This window comes from Leptodactylus fuscus, chromosome 1 (genome assembly GCF_031893055.1).
Source record: "Leptodactylus fuscus isolate aLepFus1 chromosome 1, aLepFus1.hap2, whole genome shotgun sequence".
NCBI lineage: Eukaryota > Metazoa > Chordata > Amphibia > Anura > Leptodactylidae > Leptodactylus > Leptodactylus fuscus.
In genome coordinates this window covers 211,585,678-211,600,471 of record NC_134265.1, presented here as the reverse complement: position 1 = coordinate 211,600,471, position 14,794 = coordinate 211,585,678, and the positions used below count along the sequence as shown (strand labels likewise).

Sequence of the window (14,794 nt, the reverse complement as noted above, 5' to 3'; positions counted from 1 at the left end):
ACTTTTTTTTTTTTTTTTATTGCCCCTCGGGATGGCCCACTTAGTAGTTTTAAGGTCCATTCACACGGAGAAAAATAGTGAGGAATTTCTGCGCTCCCATTGACTTCAAAGGGTTCCTTTTTCTGCTATTTCTTTAAAAATTTCAATTTTAATTTTGTACATTAATTTTTGGGAAGCATTTTTTAGGATCAAAATTTTAATACCCTTTGATACATTCCTTGATGGGTGTAGTTTTTACAATGAAGTCACTTTTGAGGGGTTTCCATTGTATTGATTCTTTAGGGGCTCTGCAAAGTGACATGGCACATGAAAACTATTCCAGCAAAATCTGCCCTCCAAAATCCAAATAGCGCTCTTTCCATTCTGGGCCCCGCCATGTACCCATACAGGAGATTATGGCCACATATGTGGTATTGCCGTGTTCATGAGCAATTGTTTAACTGTGTGGGGCTTTTTTCTCCTTTAACCCCTTGTGAAAATGAAAACTTTGGGGATAAAAGGGACATTTTACAAATGTTTAACCTTCACATCCCAAGGTTAGTAAAATATATGAAACAGCTATAGGGTCAAACTACTCACTATACCCCTCAATGAATACCTTAAAGGATCTAGTTTATAAAATGATGTCATTTGTGGGGGTTTTCCATTGCTTTGGTAACTCAAATCTTGTTTGAATGTGCAATGGGCCTGAAACATTTTGAAGCAAAAATTGTGTCTTGAAATCCAGTTGGTGCTCCCTTCTTTTTGGATCCTACCGTGCGTCCATACATAGGATTAAGGCCACAAATTGTACATTTTAGAACACAGGAGAAATGGGGTCCTCTATTTTGGGGTGTTTTTCTTCATTTCCATGTGTTATGTGCCAAAAACTGCCTTTAAAATGACACTTCTATGTAAAAAATATAAAAGTTTTTTTTTTATTGACGCAAATTTTTTCAAAACTTATGGGGTCAAAATACTCACTATACTCAATTGTTTAACTGTGTGGAGCTTTTTTCTCCTTTAACCCCTTGTGAAAATGAAAACTTTGGGGATAAAGGGACATTTTACAAATGTTTAACCTACACATCCCAAGGTTAGTAAAATATGTGAAACTGCTATAGGGTCCGCTCACTATAACCCTGGATCTAGTTTATAAAATGGTGTCATTTATGGGGGTTTTCAATTCCTTTGGCAACTCAAATCTTGTTCGAACGTGCAATGGCCTAAAATATCTGCAAGCAAAATTTGTGTTTTGAAATCCAATTGGCCCTATCTACCTCTTGGGCCCTACTGTATGTGCGTACATAGGACTAAGGTCACAAAGTGTACATTTTTAACACTGGAGAAGTGGAGTGATATATTTTGGGGTGTGATTCTTCTTTTTGATGTGTTGTGTGCAAAAACTACCTTTAAAATGACACATATTTGAAGAAAACGAACATTTAACCCCTTCCTGACATGCGCCGTAATAGTACAGCGCATGTCGAGTCTGTAACTATGGCAAACGCCATAGCAGTAGACAACCGGCTCTAATGCCTCCGATCGGTCCCCGGACCGATCGGAGGCATTAACCCCTTCGGCGCTGCGGTCAAAGGCGCCGGAGGCGCCATTTTCCCGGCGGCGCATGGGCACCGCCATTTTGTCCGGGATCGCCGGCTCCTGGAGCATGCTCCAGGGCCGATGTCACGTTGCCATGACAGCCGGGAGCCTTTACAAGGCTCCCAGTCTTGTCTGCAAATTCTCTCTTTTGCAGGCTGGTCTATGCAGCCTGCAAAAGAAAGGATGATTTTTTGCAATGCATTAGCATTGTAATGCATTGCATTAGTGATCAGACCCCCTGGGGTTCAACACCCCTAGGGGGTCTAATAAATGCAAAAAAAAAAAAAAAGTAAAAAAAAAAAAATATATAAAAAGTATTAAAAGTTCAAATCACCCCCCTTTCCCTAGAATACATGTAAAAGTAGTTAAAAACTGTGAAACATATACATGTTAGGTATCCCCGCGTCCGAAATCGCCCGCTCTACAAATCTATAAAAATATTTTTCCTGTTCGGTAAACGCCGTAGCGGGAAAAATTGTCAAAAGTGCCAAACCGCCGTTTTTTCACTGTTTTGATTCTGATAAAAATTTGAATAAAAAGTGATCAAAGCAATAACATTTCCCAAAAATGGTAGAACTAAAAAGTACAACCGGCCCCGCAAAAAAAGACGCCCTATGCATCCCCGTACACCTATGTATAAAAAAAAGTTACGGCCGTCGGAACATGGCGACTTTTAGTAAAAAAAAAAAAAAAAAATTAAACACAGTTTTGGATTTTTTTTAAGGGGTCAAAATGTAAATAAAACCATATAAATTTGGTATCCCTGGAACCGTACCGAAACACAGAATATAGGGGACATGTCATTTTGGCTGCAAAGTGAACGCCGTAAAACCAAAGCCCGTAAGAAAGTCGCAGAAATGCATTTTTTCTTCTAATCCACCCCATTCTGAATTTTTTTTCCTGCTTCCCAGTACATTATATAGAATAATTAATTAATGGTGGCATCATGAAGAAAAATTTGTCCCGCAAAAATTAAGACCTCATATGGTCTTTAAAAAAGACCTTTAACCCCTTCCCGACCCATGTGGTACTATTACCACATGGATGTCTAGTGCTTCACGACCGATGTGGTAATAGTACCACATGGATGTAAACAATCCCCACAGCGCAGTGCGGGCATTCTAGGAGCGGGTGTTAGTTGTATCTGACACCTAACACCCTGCTCCATCACCCTCCATCGGACATGAGTGCCAATTTTGGGTTTTAACCCGTTGATTGCTGTGATCAAACATGATCACGGCAAACAACAGGTTGCCCGATCTTGTGGGGGTCCCCGGCACCCCCCGCTGCGAGATCGGGGGGTGCTGGTACCCCCACTATGTGGCCAGGGGTCTGTTTAGTGACCCCAGCCAGCAATGAGTCCCACTTACCTTTTTATCCTGGTTTTATCCTGGCCGGGATCTTCTGCAGTGAGTCTGTGCCGTCCGCACAGCTCACTTCCTGTTTATAGAGTGATAACACGCAGGCTGTCACTGCAGCCTGTGTCTCACTCTATACTAGAGAATCAGTGATGCAATCATCACTGCTCTAAGTGTCCCATAGGGACACATGAAAAAGTTAAAAAAAAAAAAGTGGAAAAAAAAAAAAAAGTGTTTGCAAACATTTAATAAAGTTATAAAGCCCCAAAAACCCTTTTTTTCTATAGAAAAATTATATAAAAAAAAAACCTAAAAATTAATAAAAACAATACATATTTGGTATCGCCGCGTCCATAACAATCTGTACAATAAAACTGAAACAATATTTAATGTACACGGTAAATGACGGGAAAAAAAAACGGAAAAAACCCGCTGGAAGTAGTGATTTTTTTGCTATCTCACCTTACAGAATGTGCTATAAAAAGTGATCAAAAAGTCAAATGCACCTCACAACAGTGCCAATAAAAAGCACACATTGTCCCGCAAAAAATAAGCCCCCAACCAACACTGTCAACCAAAAAATAAAAATGTTACGCCTCTCAGAAGATGGCGATGCAAAAAACATTGATTTATGTCCCCAAATGTGTTTTTATTCTGCAGAATTAGTATTGCATAAAAAATATAAATGAGGTATCGCCGTAACCGTACCAACCCACAGAATAAAGATAATATGTTACTTATACTGTACGCTGCATGGCGAAAAATTTAAAAGGTAAAACGCAATACCAGAATTGATTTTTTTTTTTAATCCAGCAAAAAAAGAGTTAATAAAATGTATTCAGTAAGTTGTAGGCACCCAAAAATGGTGTCATTACAAAATACATCGCATCCCGCAAACAACAAGCCCTTTTATGTCCACGTCACCAGAAAAATAAAGAAAATATAGAATCTAATAATGCAAGAACAAAAGCCCGTAAAAATCGCCAAATTATTAGAACACAACTGGCTGCGGCAGGAAGGGAATATATAAGCGGTGCGAGCGGATATCAGGGGACACCCCATGTTTATAGCTTATGAGCGAAAAGACACCAGAAGTGACCCCCAGAGTGACTCCCCCAATTATAGGAGCTACTGGGACATAGTAGGGAATGTGGTGTTCCCAATGTCCTCCGCACCGCTTATATATTCCCTCTTCGCCATCCGCTGTGCAGTCACGTCCAGGATACTAATACTCACTACACCCCCTGAGAAATTTTTTGAGGGATGCAGTTTTCAAACTGGGGTCACTCCTTTGGGGAATCCACTTTTCCGGTACCTTACAGGCTCTACAAACATGACATGGCGTCCAGATACCAAACATCTGAATCTGTACTCCAAAAGCCTCATCGCGCTCCTTCCCTTCTGCGCCCTGATGTGTGCCCGAACTGCAGTTTATGCCACATGTATGACACTGGTGTAACCGGGATAATGTACGTAATGTCATATGTGGTATAAACTGATATAAGGGCACATATATGACACTGGTGTACCCGGGATAACATATGTAATGTGATATGTGGGTATAAACTGATATTGGGGCACAGCCGGATACAGAAGGAAAGAAGGGTTATTTGGTTTTTGGAGCACAGACTTAGACGGTTTGGTTTTTTTGGATGCCATGACACTTTTGCAGAGAGCCTAAAATTGCCCTTACAAAATGGGGTCACTTCTTGGGGAATTCCAGTTCACTGGCACCTCCAGGGCTCTGCAAAAACATGGCGCCCAGAAAGTCCCTCTAAATCTGTACCCCAAAAAGCGTAGTGCTCCTTCCCTTCTGAGCCCTGCTGTGTGCCCAAGCAGCAGTTTACACCCACATATATAATTTTTTGCCCCTCAGGATGGCCCACATAATAGTTTTAGGAGTGCAGGTCTCTGACAACACAAAGTGGGTGCAATGTAGTGGACACCAAAATGGCATATTTCTTGAAAAATTAAAATTTTCATTTTGTACATTAATTTTTGGGAAGCATTTTTAGGCTCAAAATGATAATACCCCTTGATTCATTCCTTGACGGGTGTAGTTTCTAAAATGGGGTCACTTTTGAGGGGTTTCCATTGTATTGGTACTTTAGGGGCTCAGCAAATGCGACATGGCACCAGAAAACTGCCCTCAAAAGCCAAATAGCGCTCTTTCCATTCTGAGTCCCGCCATGTTCCCATACAGCAGATTATGGCCACATATGGGGTATTACCATGTTCAGGAGAAATTGTGTAACAAACTCTGGGGGGCTTTTAATTCTCTAACTACTTCAAAAATTTAAAATATGGCGCTAAATGGACAATTTATTGGAAAAAAAGTAATTTTTCATTTTCACATCTCAATGGTAAAAAAATCTGTGAAACACCTGTAGGGTCCAAGTGCTCACTAAACCCCTTGATAAATTCTTTGAGGGGTCTAGTTTTCAAAATGGGGTCATTTTGAGGGGGTTTCCACTGTTCTAGCACTTCAGGGGCTCTCCAAATGCAACATGGTGCCTGAAACAGATTTCAGCTAAATTTTCCCTCCAAAATCCCAATAGCGATCCTTCAGCTCTGGACCTCACAGCGTGCCCATACATCACTTTACATTCACATATGGGGCATTTCTGTAGTTGGGACAAAATGCGTAACAATTTTTGGAGTACATTTTCTCTTTTATCCCCTTGTGGAAATGCAAAATTTGGGGTTAAAGCAACATTTTATAACAAAAAATGTCACTTTTCCATTTATCGGGCCAATTCTGTTACACTCCTGTAGGGTCAAAGGGCTCACTATACCCCTTGGTAAATTCCTTGAGGGGTATAGTTTCCAAAATGGGGTCACATTTTGGGGGTTTCCACTGTTTTGGCACCTTGGGGGCTCTGCAAACGGGACATGGTGCCTGAAAAGTATTCTAGCAAAATCTGGCCTACAAAATCCAATTAGCGCTCCATCTGCTCTGAGAGCAACCGTGTGCCCGTACATTAGGGTACCAGCACATATTGGGTATTATCATATTCGGGAGAAATTGTGTAACAAAATGTGGGGTGCAATTTTTCCTTTAACCCCTTGTGAAGATGAAAAATTTGGGGCTACAGTGACATTTTATTATAAAAAAAGTAATTTTTCATTTTCACATCTCAACGGTAAAAAAATCTGTGAAACACCTGTAGGGTCCAAGGGCTCACTATACCCCTTGATAAATTCCTTGAGGGGTCTAGTTTCCAAAATGGGGTCACATTTTGGGGGTTTCCACTGTTTTGGCACATTGGGGGCTCTGCAAACGGGACATGGTGCCTGAAAAGTATTGTAGTAAAATCTGGCCTACAAAATCCAATTAGCGCTCCATCCGCTCTGAGAGCAACCGTGTGCCCATACATTAGGGTACCAGCACATATGGGGTATTATCATGTTCGGGAGAAATTGTGTAACAAAATGTGCGGTGCAGTTTCTCCTTTAACCCTTAGTAAATGTGTAAATTCTAGGGCTAAATAAATATATTAGTGACAGAAATTGAAAAATGTAAATTTGACCTCCATTTTGTTGTAATTGCTGTGAAATGCTGAAAGGGTTAAGAAACTTTCTAACTGCTGTTTTGGATTCTTTCAGGAATGCAGTTTTTAGAATGGAGTGACTTATGGGGGGTTTTATTAGAGAGGCTTTTCAAGTACCCTTCAGAACTGAACTGGTCCCTTGAAAAATGTGCTTTGGAAATTTTCTTGAAAATTTGGAAAATTACTGCTTGACTTGTAAGCCTTATAATATCTGAAAAAAATGAAAGGGTGATTAAAATTTGATTGCTACATAAATCAGAGATATGGTTAATTATATTTATGAAAAAATTTGGGTAGTATGGATTTCTATTTAAAAGGCTTGCAATTTCAAAGTTTGAAAACGGCATTTTTTTCAAAATTTTCACCAAATTTCCTATTTTTTCATAATTAAAGACAAAACATATCGACTAAAATTTACTACTGACATGAAGTACAATGTGTTACGAAAAAACAATCTCAGAATCACTTGTGTAAGTTAAAGCGTCTCAAAGTTATTGCCATTTAAAGTGACATGTCAGTTTTGAAAAAAGAGGCCTGGTCCTCAAGTCACTTTTGAGCTGTGTCTCTATGGGGTTAAAAAAGGCTATTCAGGCACCGCTAATCTTATTTTAAAAGTTCCCTCAGTTTTTAAATAATACCCTAAAAACGATTATTAAAATCATACCCGTGCACGGTGGGCAGTTCATGCACTGGTGGACGTCATCTTGCTGGCACACCTTCCTCTGTGTCTTCTTCCAGCGACGTCCTCCTGGGCTCACTCTTATATGCCTACATCTTCTTTTCTTCCGGGAATGAAGAAGTTCGCGAGTGTACTGCGCATGTGCAAGGGGGACTTAGAACTACGTCAAAAATTGCGCCGTAACGTGCGCAGTACGCTTGCAAACTTCTTCTTTCCGCAAGAAAAGAAGATGAAGGCAGAGAAGAGCAAGCCCAGGAGGACGGCGCTGGAAGAAACAGAGCAAGGCGTGCCAGCAAAATGACGTCCATCAGCGCACGAACCGCCCACTGTGCACAGGAAAGTCTGATTTTAATAATTGTTTTTAGGGTTTTAAAAACGGGGGGAGCTTTTAAAATAAGATTAGCGGTGCCTGAATAGCCTTTAAAAAGAGTGGGGATCATACGGCATAATTTTGCTGATAGAGCCCCTTTAAAAAGGAAGTATTGGCTGAATTATATATACTGGTGAACTAGGTACATAATGAATTAAAAAAAAATTATGGGAATTATTCTAGAATGGAAATATATTAACCAGAATGAGGAGTATTGACTTTTTTTTGTTAGGGGAATAACTTACAGAAAAGCAAGTGCATAAGTATACTCAGACCTTCTAGATCGGGGGTCAACAACTTTCACCACTTCAGATGCTGGGAAATTACAACTCCCAACATGCTCCACTCATTTCCATGGGAGTTCCAAGAAGAGCAAAGCAAGTATGCGTGCTGGGAGTTATAGTTTTACAACAGCTGGAGTGCAGATGGTTGCCTACCCCTCTTCAAGATTAATAGACAAAAGTATGTACAATAAATGAGTAGCAATACAATGAAAACATTTTTCTCATCTAACCCTACAGCGCCCTGCTGTACTCAAAAAGTAATTTATACCCACATACCCACCATGCAGACATACCCTGGGATGTAAGCACTTGTGGTGCACTGTTTATATGCCGTGAGGAATGCCCCCCACCCCACACACAAGCCTTTGTAGCAAGTACTGTCAAAGGGAGACACTCCTCACAGCCCATCGTGAATGCTAGATTATCAGGAACGCCCTTCTGACAATGGGGATAGATCGGTGCCGTTAATATCTCCAGCCCCGGCGAACATAACGAGAAAGCCAACAGTGTGCTGAACTCAGCACACTTCCAGCTTTCTAGTGGTATATATGAAGGGTCCTCTCTAAACATGTATCATGGAACATTTCGTTTGTCTCTCCCTAGGAGATTATGGGGTAAAAACAGCTAGGGAAGGTGCCTAAACTTTTCGAGGACAATTTGTCTCTCCCTCTAATCCTACATATGGACACCTTTCTACAGAACCAAGATGGCGCCACAGAGCACATTTTCCCTCTGGCCCTCTCTTTTGGGACTTGGAACTGCCCTACACCTTATTAGACACAAAAAGGAAACAGTATCAAGGGCATAAACTCTCAGCAATATCCCTCAGGATATTCAGTATGCCACTTCTACCCCTGGGCGCTAGTCTTTGTCCTCCTCATTATCATCTTTTGATTCAGCACACCCACACACTGATATTTGGATTTATGTCCAATAGATTCCAATGAAGAAGGATTTTGGAGATCTCAACTCTGAGGTAACACGTGTGCAGGTCAGAAATTCAAGTTGTCACTTATTTGAAATTTTCACCATTAGCTGCGCATTCATTTCTGGAAATTAAATTAATCCATCGCTCAAGAGTTAAAAATGCTCACTACACCACTTGATCAATCACTTCAGTGGTATAGTTTCCAAAATGGGGTCGTATGTCTGACGATTTCACTTTAATCGCAGTTTAGGAGCTCTGAACACGTGCTATGATGTCCAAAAACCAAACTCTGCTCTAAAAACTAGAATAGCACCCCTTCCATCTGCGCCCTGCTGTACTCAAAAAGTAATTTATACCCACATACCCACCATGCAGACATGCAGACATACCCTGGGTATAAAAATGTCATACCTATGGGCATAAATTGCAGTTTGGGCACACAAGCAGGGTGCAGATGTGAAGCAGCGCTATGTGCTTTTTGACAGCCGATTTAGATTTTTGGATGCCACGTCATGTTTACAGAGTCCTAAAATTGCCCCAACAAAACATTTACCACATGAAGTACAATGTGTCATGAAAATAATCTCAAATACAATTGTTTAAGTTAAAGCATCTCAAAGTTATTGCCATATAAACTAACATGTCAGTACAGAAAAATGAGGCCTGGTCCTTAATGCACTTTTAGGCTGTGTCCTAACAAAGGTTAAACAGTTGGCTACTTTACCTGGTAAATAGAGACTAGGTGGATTTCAGGCTGAGGATAGTACCAGGAGGGTGGTTGACCTCAATTATGCCGCTAACTGTATTGAAGGCCTTGCATTTGGGATTAGCTGTTGAAAAGGCCTTCGATCGGCTGAGGTGGCCATATATATTTTCACAACAGTACTGCTCACCCTGTAAGCTCCCTGCCTGGATACTGTTTGACCAGGGCTTCTTCAGTGTCCTACAAGTAAGGGCATAATGTGTAGTATCATTGATTACTGCTGCCCCCCCCAACACAGATATGCATAGATGGGGTATTGGCTGAGAATGGAAATCCTTTACAATTTATTTGTATGTGATCTTGTCCAGAGCACCTTAAAGGTTCTTTACGTACCCCGTACAAGAAAAATATGTTTATATTGTTAATGACATGGTATCATAACCATAGGTTTCTTCATAAACCAAATTTTGCCCATCCCACTGTATGTCTGCACTGTAGTGGTCCTGATGCATTTCACCATCATATCTATCTTTATTTTCCCCCATTGTACCCAGTAAGTGCTTGGAAAAATCTTGTGTTAAAGGGGTTGGCCACTTTCAGACCAATGTTGACAAACAAATGTACAATAAAAAGATATACAATTTTCTAATTACTTCCTGTATCAATTCCTCACGGTTTTCTGGATCTCGGCTTGCTGTCATTCTATTACTTCTAGAGGATAAAACTCAGACCATGGTCACTACATTTACGGTCCATGGTCATGTGATTTACGGTCCATGGCCGTTACCAGGCAGATGTCTGATTATTGTGCTGTGACTGTAACGAGCGACACCTGTGTACTCATCACATGACCATGGACCGTAAATCACATGACCATGGTCAGAGCTTTATCCTCCACAAACTGCTGTTAAAGGGACCCCAAGTTTTCAGACAACTTAGTCACATTTTACAGAACATGTGATTCTGGACCAACATGTATTGCACTTTAAAAATGTGACTGCATTTTGACTGAAAAACCTTTCTAAGGGTATGTTCACACATCAGTATGCCATCAGTCCATTTGAATTCAGTTTGAGACTAAAAACGGACTGATGCACATACTGATTGTATACCGACACCTTTTTATGCTGATAGCAAACGCCGTCCATCCCCTAGAGGACAGTTAACGCTAGGTTCACACCTGCGTTCGGGTCTCCGTTCTGTGGTTTCCGTGAGCAGTTTATGCTCTCCGCCGCAAAACTGTTTTTTTTAAAAATCCGGACACAGAGTATTGCATGTCCAACTCTGTGCCCGGATTAAAAAAAAACGATTTTGCGGCGGAGAGCATAAAATGCTCACGGCCGGACAACTTTCTCACCCATTCAAATGAATGGGTGAGAAAGAGTCCTGCAGGTTTCCGTATCCTGCACCTGTTTTGTGCAGGAAACGGAAACCTGCAGTATGGACACCGGGCGCAGATGTGAATGAGCCCCAAGGGGATTAAAAGTAGAAAATGGTAAACAAAGTAGAGATAAGGAGGACACAGGGACATTTATTATATCTCCTTATCTCTACTCTGTTTACAATTGCTACTATTAATCCCCTTATCTGTCCTCTAGGACACAGTGTTTGCTATCAGCATAAAAAGGTGTCAGTATACAATCAGTATGTGCATCAGTCCATTTTTAGTCTCAAACTGAATTCAAACGGACTGATGGCATACTGATGTGTGAACATACCCTAAGGCTGAGGTCCCATGTTGCAGAAACAAAGCTTCTTTTGTTGCAGATTTTGCTGTGGTTTTTTGAGCCAAAGCCAAGAATGGCTACAAAATGAATGGGAAGCTGTTACACTTTCACCTTCTGTTCAATCCACTCCAGCTTTGGCTCAAAAAAAAAAAACCCAAAAAAACAAAAACGCAACAAAAAAAGCTGCGTTTCCGCAACGTGGGGACCCAGCTTAAAAAGTTCCCACCACTATATGACTCCATTCTAACTTGCAGTTGACTGCTTTGTTACTAGTTAAGTACGTGCCTAGATACATTAGAGGAGCAAGACAGAGAGGCAAGTGGGTTTTCTCTCATCGTACAGTGAACACAGATAAGAAGGGATAATTCTAAGATAAGAAAAAATGCTTCTAAGTATTTCCGGCTGCTTGTGTGTTTACAGATGGTATATTATTCACAGACAACAAGCAGCTTTACTGACTGTACTCACAGATTGCCTTTTTTTTCATGCCTGCATGCTAGATACTAAAATGGAGTGAGTAACTGCAGGCACCTGCTCTATACTGGCAATTCACTGTTCCGGAATCTCCTATACGATGGTCACTTGGGCTTTTCTAAGCTGTTTCTTTTAATTAGTCCTGGCACAACTGCGTATAAACAAACCAAACTAGTTCTAGTGGAGATAACGCACACCGACAGCCTTAAAGTAAAATACAAAATGTGCTTCATCTAAAATGGGCACATTAGCAGCAGCAAAACAGATAAGACACCACGTATGAAGGATTATACAGTCATAGAACAGACTGCCCAGCAAGACCCTTGCAAATATTTAAACTTTTCGTGAAAACTCAGGAACCCTTTAACCCGTAGATGAGGAGCACCATACTATTACAGCGCAGCTGCCTGGGTCTTATGGCAATGCGCCGTAATAATACAGAGCAACGGACAGGTGTCACTGTGTCCCCAAGTTCGGGGACCTCTGTAGGCCTTCTGCTATCTGTGAGGGCAAACAATCCTGGCACCATGGAGGGGGGAAACTTTTTCCCTCCCAGCCATGGCGATTGTTGCTATTAGCCGATCAAATCTACAGAGCACTGAATTCAGGGCACTGTCAGCTTTCCCGTTATGTGCCCAGGGCTGGAGATTTTTGACAGTCTAGCTGGGTTTTGAGCACCCCCCCATGACAGTACTCGTTTTTAGCCCTCTATTGTCAGAAGTGGCGTTCCTAACAGCCCAACTACACTGTCAGGAACACCTTTCTGATGGTTGGCAGAGATCAGCGGCTGAAACTAACAGCACCGATATCTCTAGACCTTGGGCACATAACTGGAAAGCCAACAGTTTGCTGAACTCAGCGCACTGTCTGCTCTCTAGTGGTATATAAAACCGCATGTGCAGGCGGACATGAAGATTCTCTTTGAGGCACTTTTGAACTGCGTCCCCAAGGGATTAAATATCATACTGCATATCTAACGCAGGGTGCCCCCTCCATTTCGGCTTGACTTGTACACTTGGATTAAAGTTTTGTGTTTTTGGAATCTGTACTACTATATGTATTCAACACTTTTTTGTTCTCATTTGCCTTGTCTCATGTAGGTTTAGTGTTCTTTTATTATGTACATGATATACTTTTTTTCAACTTTTTATTTTTTCTTCATTTTCTTTACATTGACCCCTATGCGGAACATTTTGTGGGTCTATTTACAGGACACTCTTTACCACATACATGAAATAGGAGGAGTATAAGAAAGGGTCCATACATTATATAGTGGCCATGCAACATTACTGCAGCATCAGCTTCCACTCACTTCAAGGTGAGCAGCAGTAACATTGCATTGACACTAAATGTATAGAGACCTTTGCTACAAAAACAGTTAACTTCCCTATCAGAATCGGTCACCTCTCTTTGGAGAGGTAAATGGGGTAAATCAGGTGTCAGTGGTTTAAGTCAAGCCCTATTGTCAATAGGATACCCATGCAGTGCATCAGCATCCCGCTCCTGATTAGGTCTGGATGAATGGGCCTAATCAGGAGAGAGTCTTGAGCCGTGGCTGACTCAACCGCGGAATGACAATGCATGTCGCTTCTTTTCCCCGCTAGCTGAAAAAAAAAATCACTACGACTCCCATTGAAATGAATGGGGGACATTTTTTGCAGGTGGATTTTGAGGCAGATTCTGCCTCAAAATCTGCCTGCAAAATCCGCAGTGTGAACATACCCTAAAAAAAGAAAATGTTATTGTTTGCATAATGCAAGTTATACTTTTTGTAGACAGTTTTCTAGATCTCTGCTTGCTGTCATTGATTCTGCTTAGTACCAGGAAATAAAGATTAGTCATGTGATGCACACTGGTGCACAGCTCCTTATATTCACAGCACAGTAGTCAGACATAACAACAAACCCATACTCACCTGTCCTTGGTGTCTCCCACTGCAGTCTATTCTGGTGGAGCTTGTTTTGGCTGAAGCCACCACCGTTAACTAGGGACAAGATAACTGTAGTCTTGTCATGGAGCACGTCATGCAGAATACAACATAGTAAACTACGCACACCCTCTGCACACTTACCCTGCGAATAAGTGCAGCCGGATACAAACCGACACGGCGAGTGCGGAGCCTATAAGAAACTATGCAGAGCTTGCTGTAATGTATCACTAGTGGGTGTGACATCACATGTTGTGTAAGCCTGATGCTGCACTAGTACCTGTGTGCGGGGATCCGCTGGCTGCCTACTCCCTTCCCGACCAGAAAGTGCACGTCGCTGAGGACTTCGTTGTTGAAAAGAAACGTGAAGCGTTCTCGGACCGTGGTCTTGGTGGCCTGCCAATTGTACACGGGCTCCCGGTGCAGGAGGCCAGCCACTGCCGGAGGGGGTGGAGGCGGGACCGCAGGAGGGGAGGCCCCGGTTGAGGAGACCGTAGACGCAGCCTGATTACCAGGGGACGAGGCCGCGGCTCCGCCGCTGTAGTTGTAAGATGATGCTGACGAGCCAAGGCGGTTGCTTGGGGTGCTATTGCCCACTACTCCTGGGAAGGACAAGCCACCGCTCCCTCCTGCCGCCATCTTGGATGGGGAAAGCTCCTGTGGGCGGGAGCACAAGAAGGCGGATCGGGATGTTGTAAACGTGTTTACAAACAGCACCGAGCAGCAATGGCGCATGAGGTCGCGAAGCGTCAGTGACTGGAATTAGCAAAGGCCAGCGCAAAATCACACACAGTAACAACCCAAGCATCTATCAGACTAGCAAGTAGCGCTACGGCCTAAAGCATCAGCGCGTGAATTACTGACAAAGTCCACACAGAAAAATGGAGGCCAGTTACTTCCAGTGCCCTCCCTCAGCTTGGTGTCACATGATAAGGAAGAAAAAAATCCGTTAATGGCAGACTGCACTGCCAGTTGGTGCGGCACATGATGCCAAGTAGAAATCTAGGAGCACGACCTGACGATGGAAGTAAAGTAATGATTGATGCCTGTCAGTAATGTATCTTGATATTGATCTTTTTTAGCTTCCCAAAAACATCCTAAAATACCAATATTATACTATTATGTTCGCCCCTCCTGCCATTTATGTGCAGTTGTGCTATACAACCAGACGATAATTCCATATCCTTACCAACTATTAGGAAGCACCAGGAA

The 14,794-nt window shown here is 42.0% G+C and overlaps 1 protein-coding gene across 2 annotated transcripts in view; it reads right to left on the bottom strand.

Moving 5' to 3' along the window:
• Positions 1 to 14,459, bottom strand: part of LOC142214470 (BTB/POZ domain-containing protein 2-like) — a 102,271-nt gene extending 87,812 nt beyond the window's left edge. For both annotated transcript variants that reach the window (XM_075283420.1, XM_075283426.1), the window contains exon 1: positions 13,863 to 14,459. In XM_075283420.1, the coding sequence (XP_075139521.1) occupies positions 13,863 to 14,317 (455 nt within the window). In that variant the 5' untranslated portion in view covers positions 14,318 to 14,459. The remainder of the gene's footprint in view (positions 1 to 13,862) is intronic.
• Between the last annotated feature and the right edge of the window lie 335 nt (positions 14,460 to 14,794).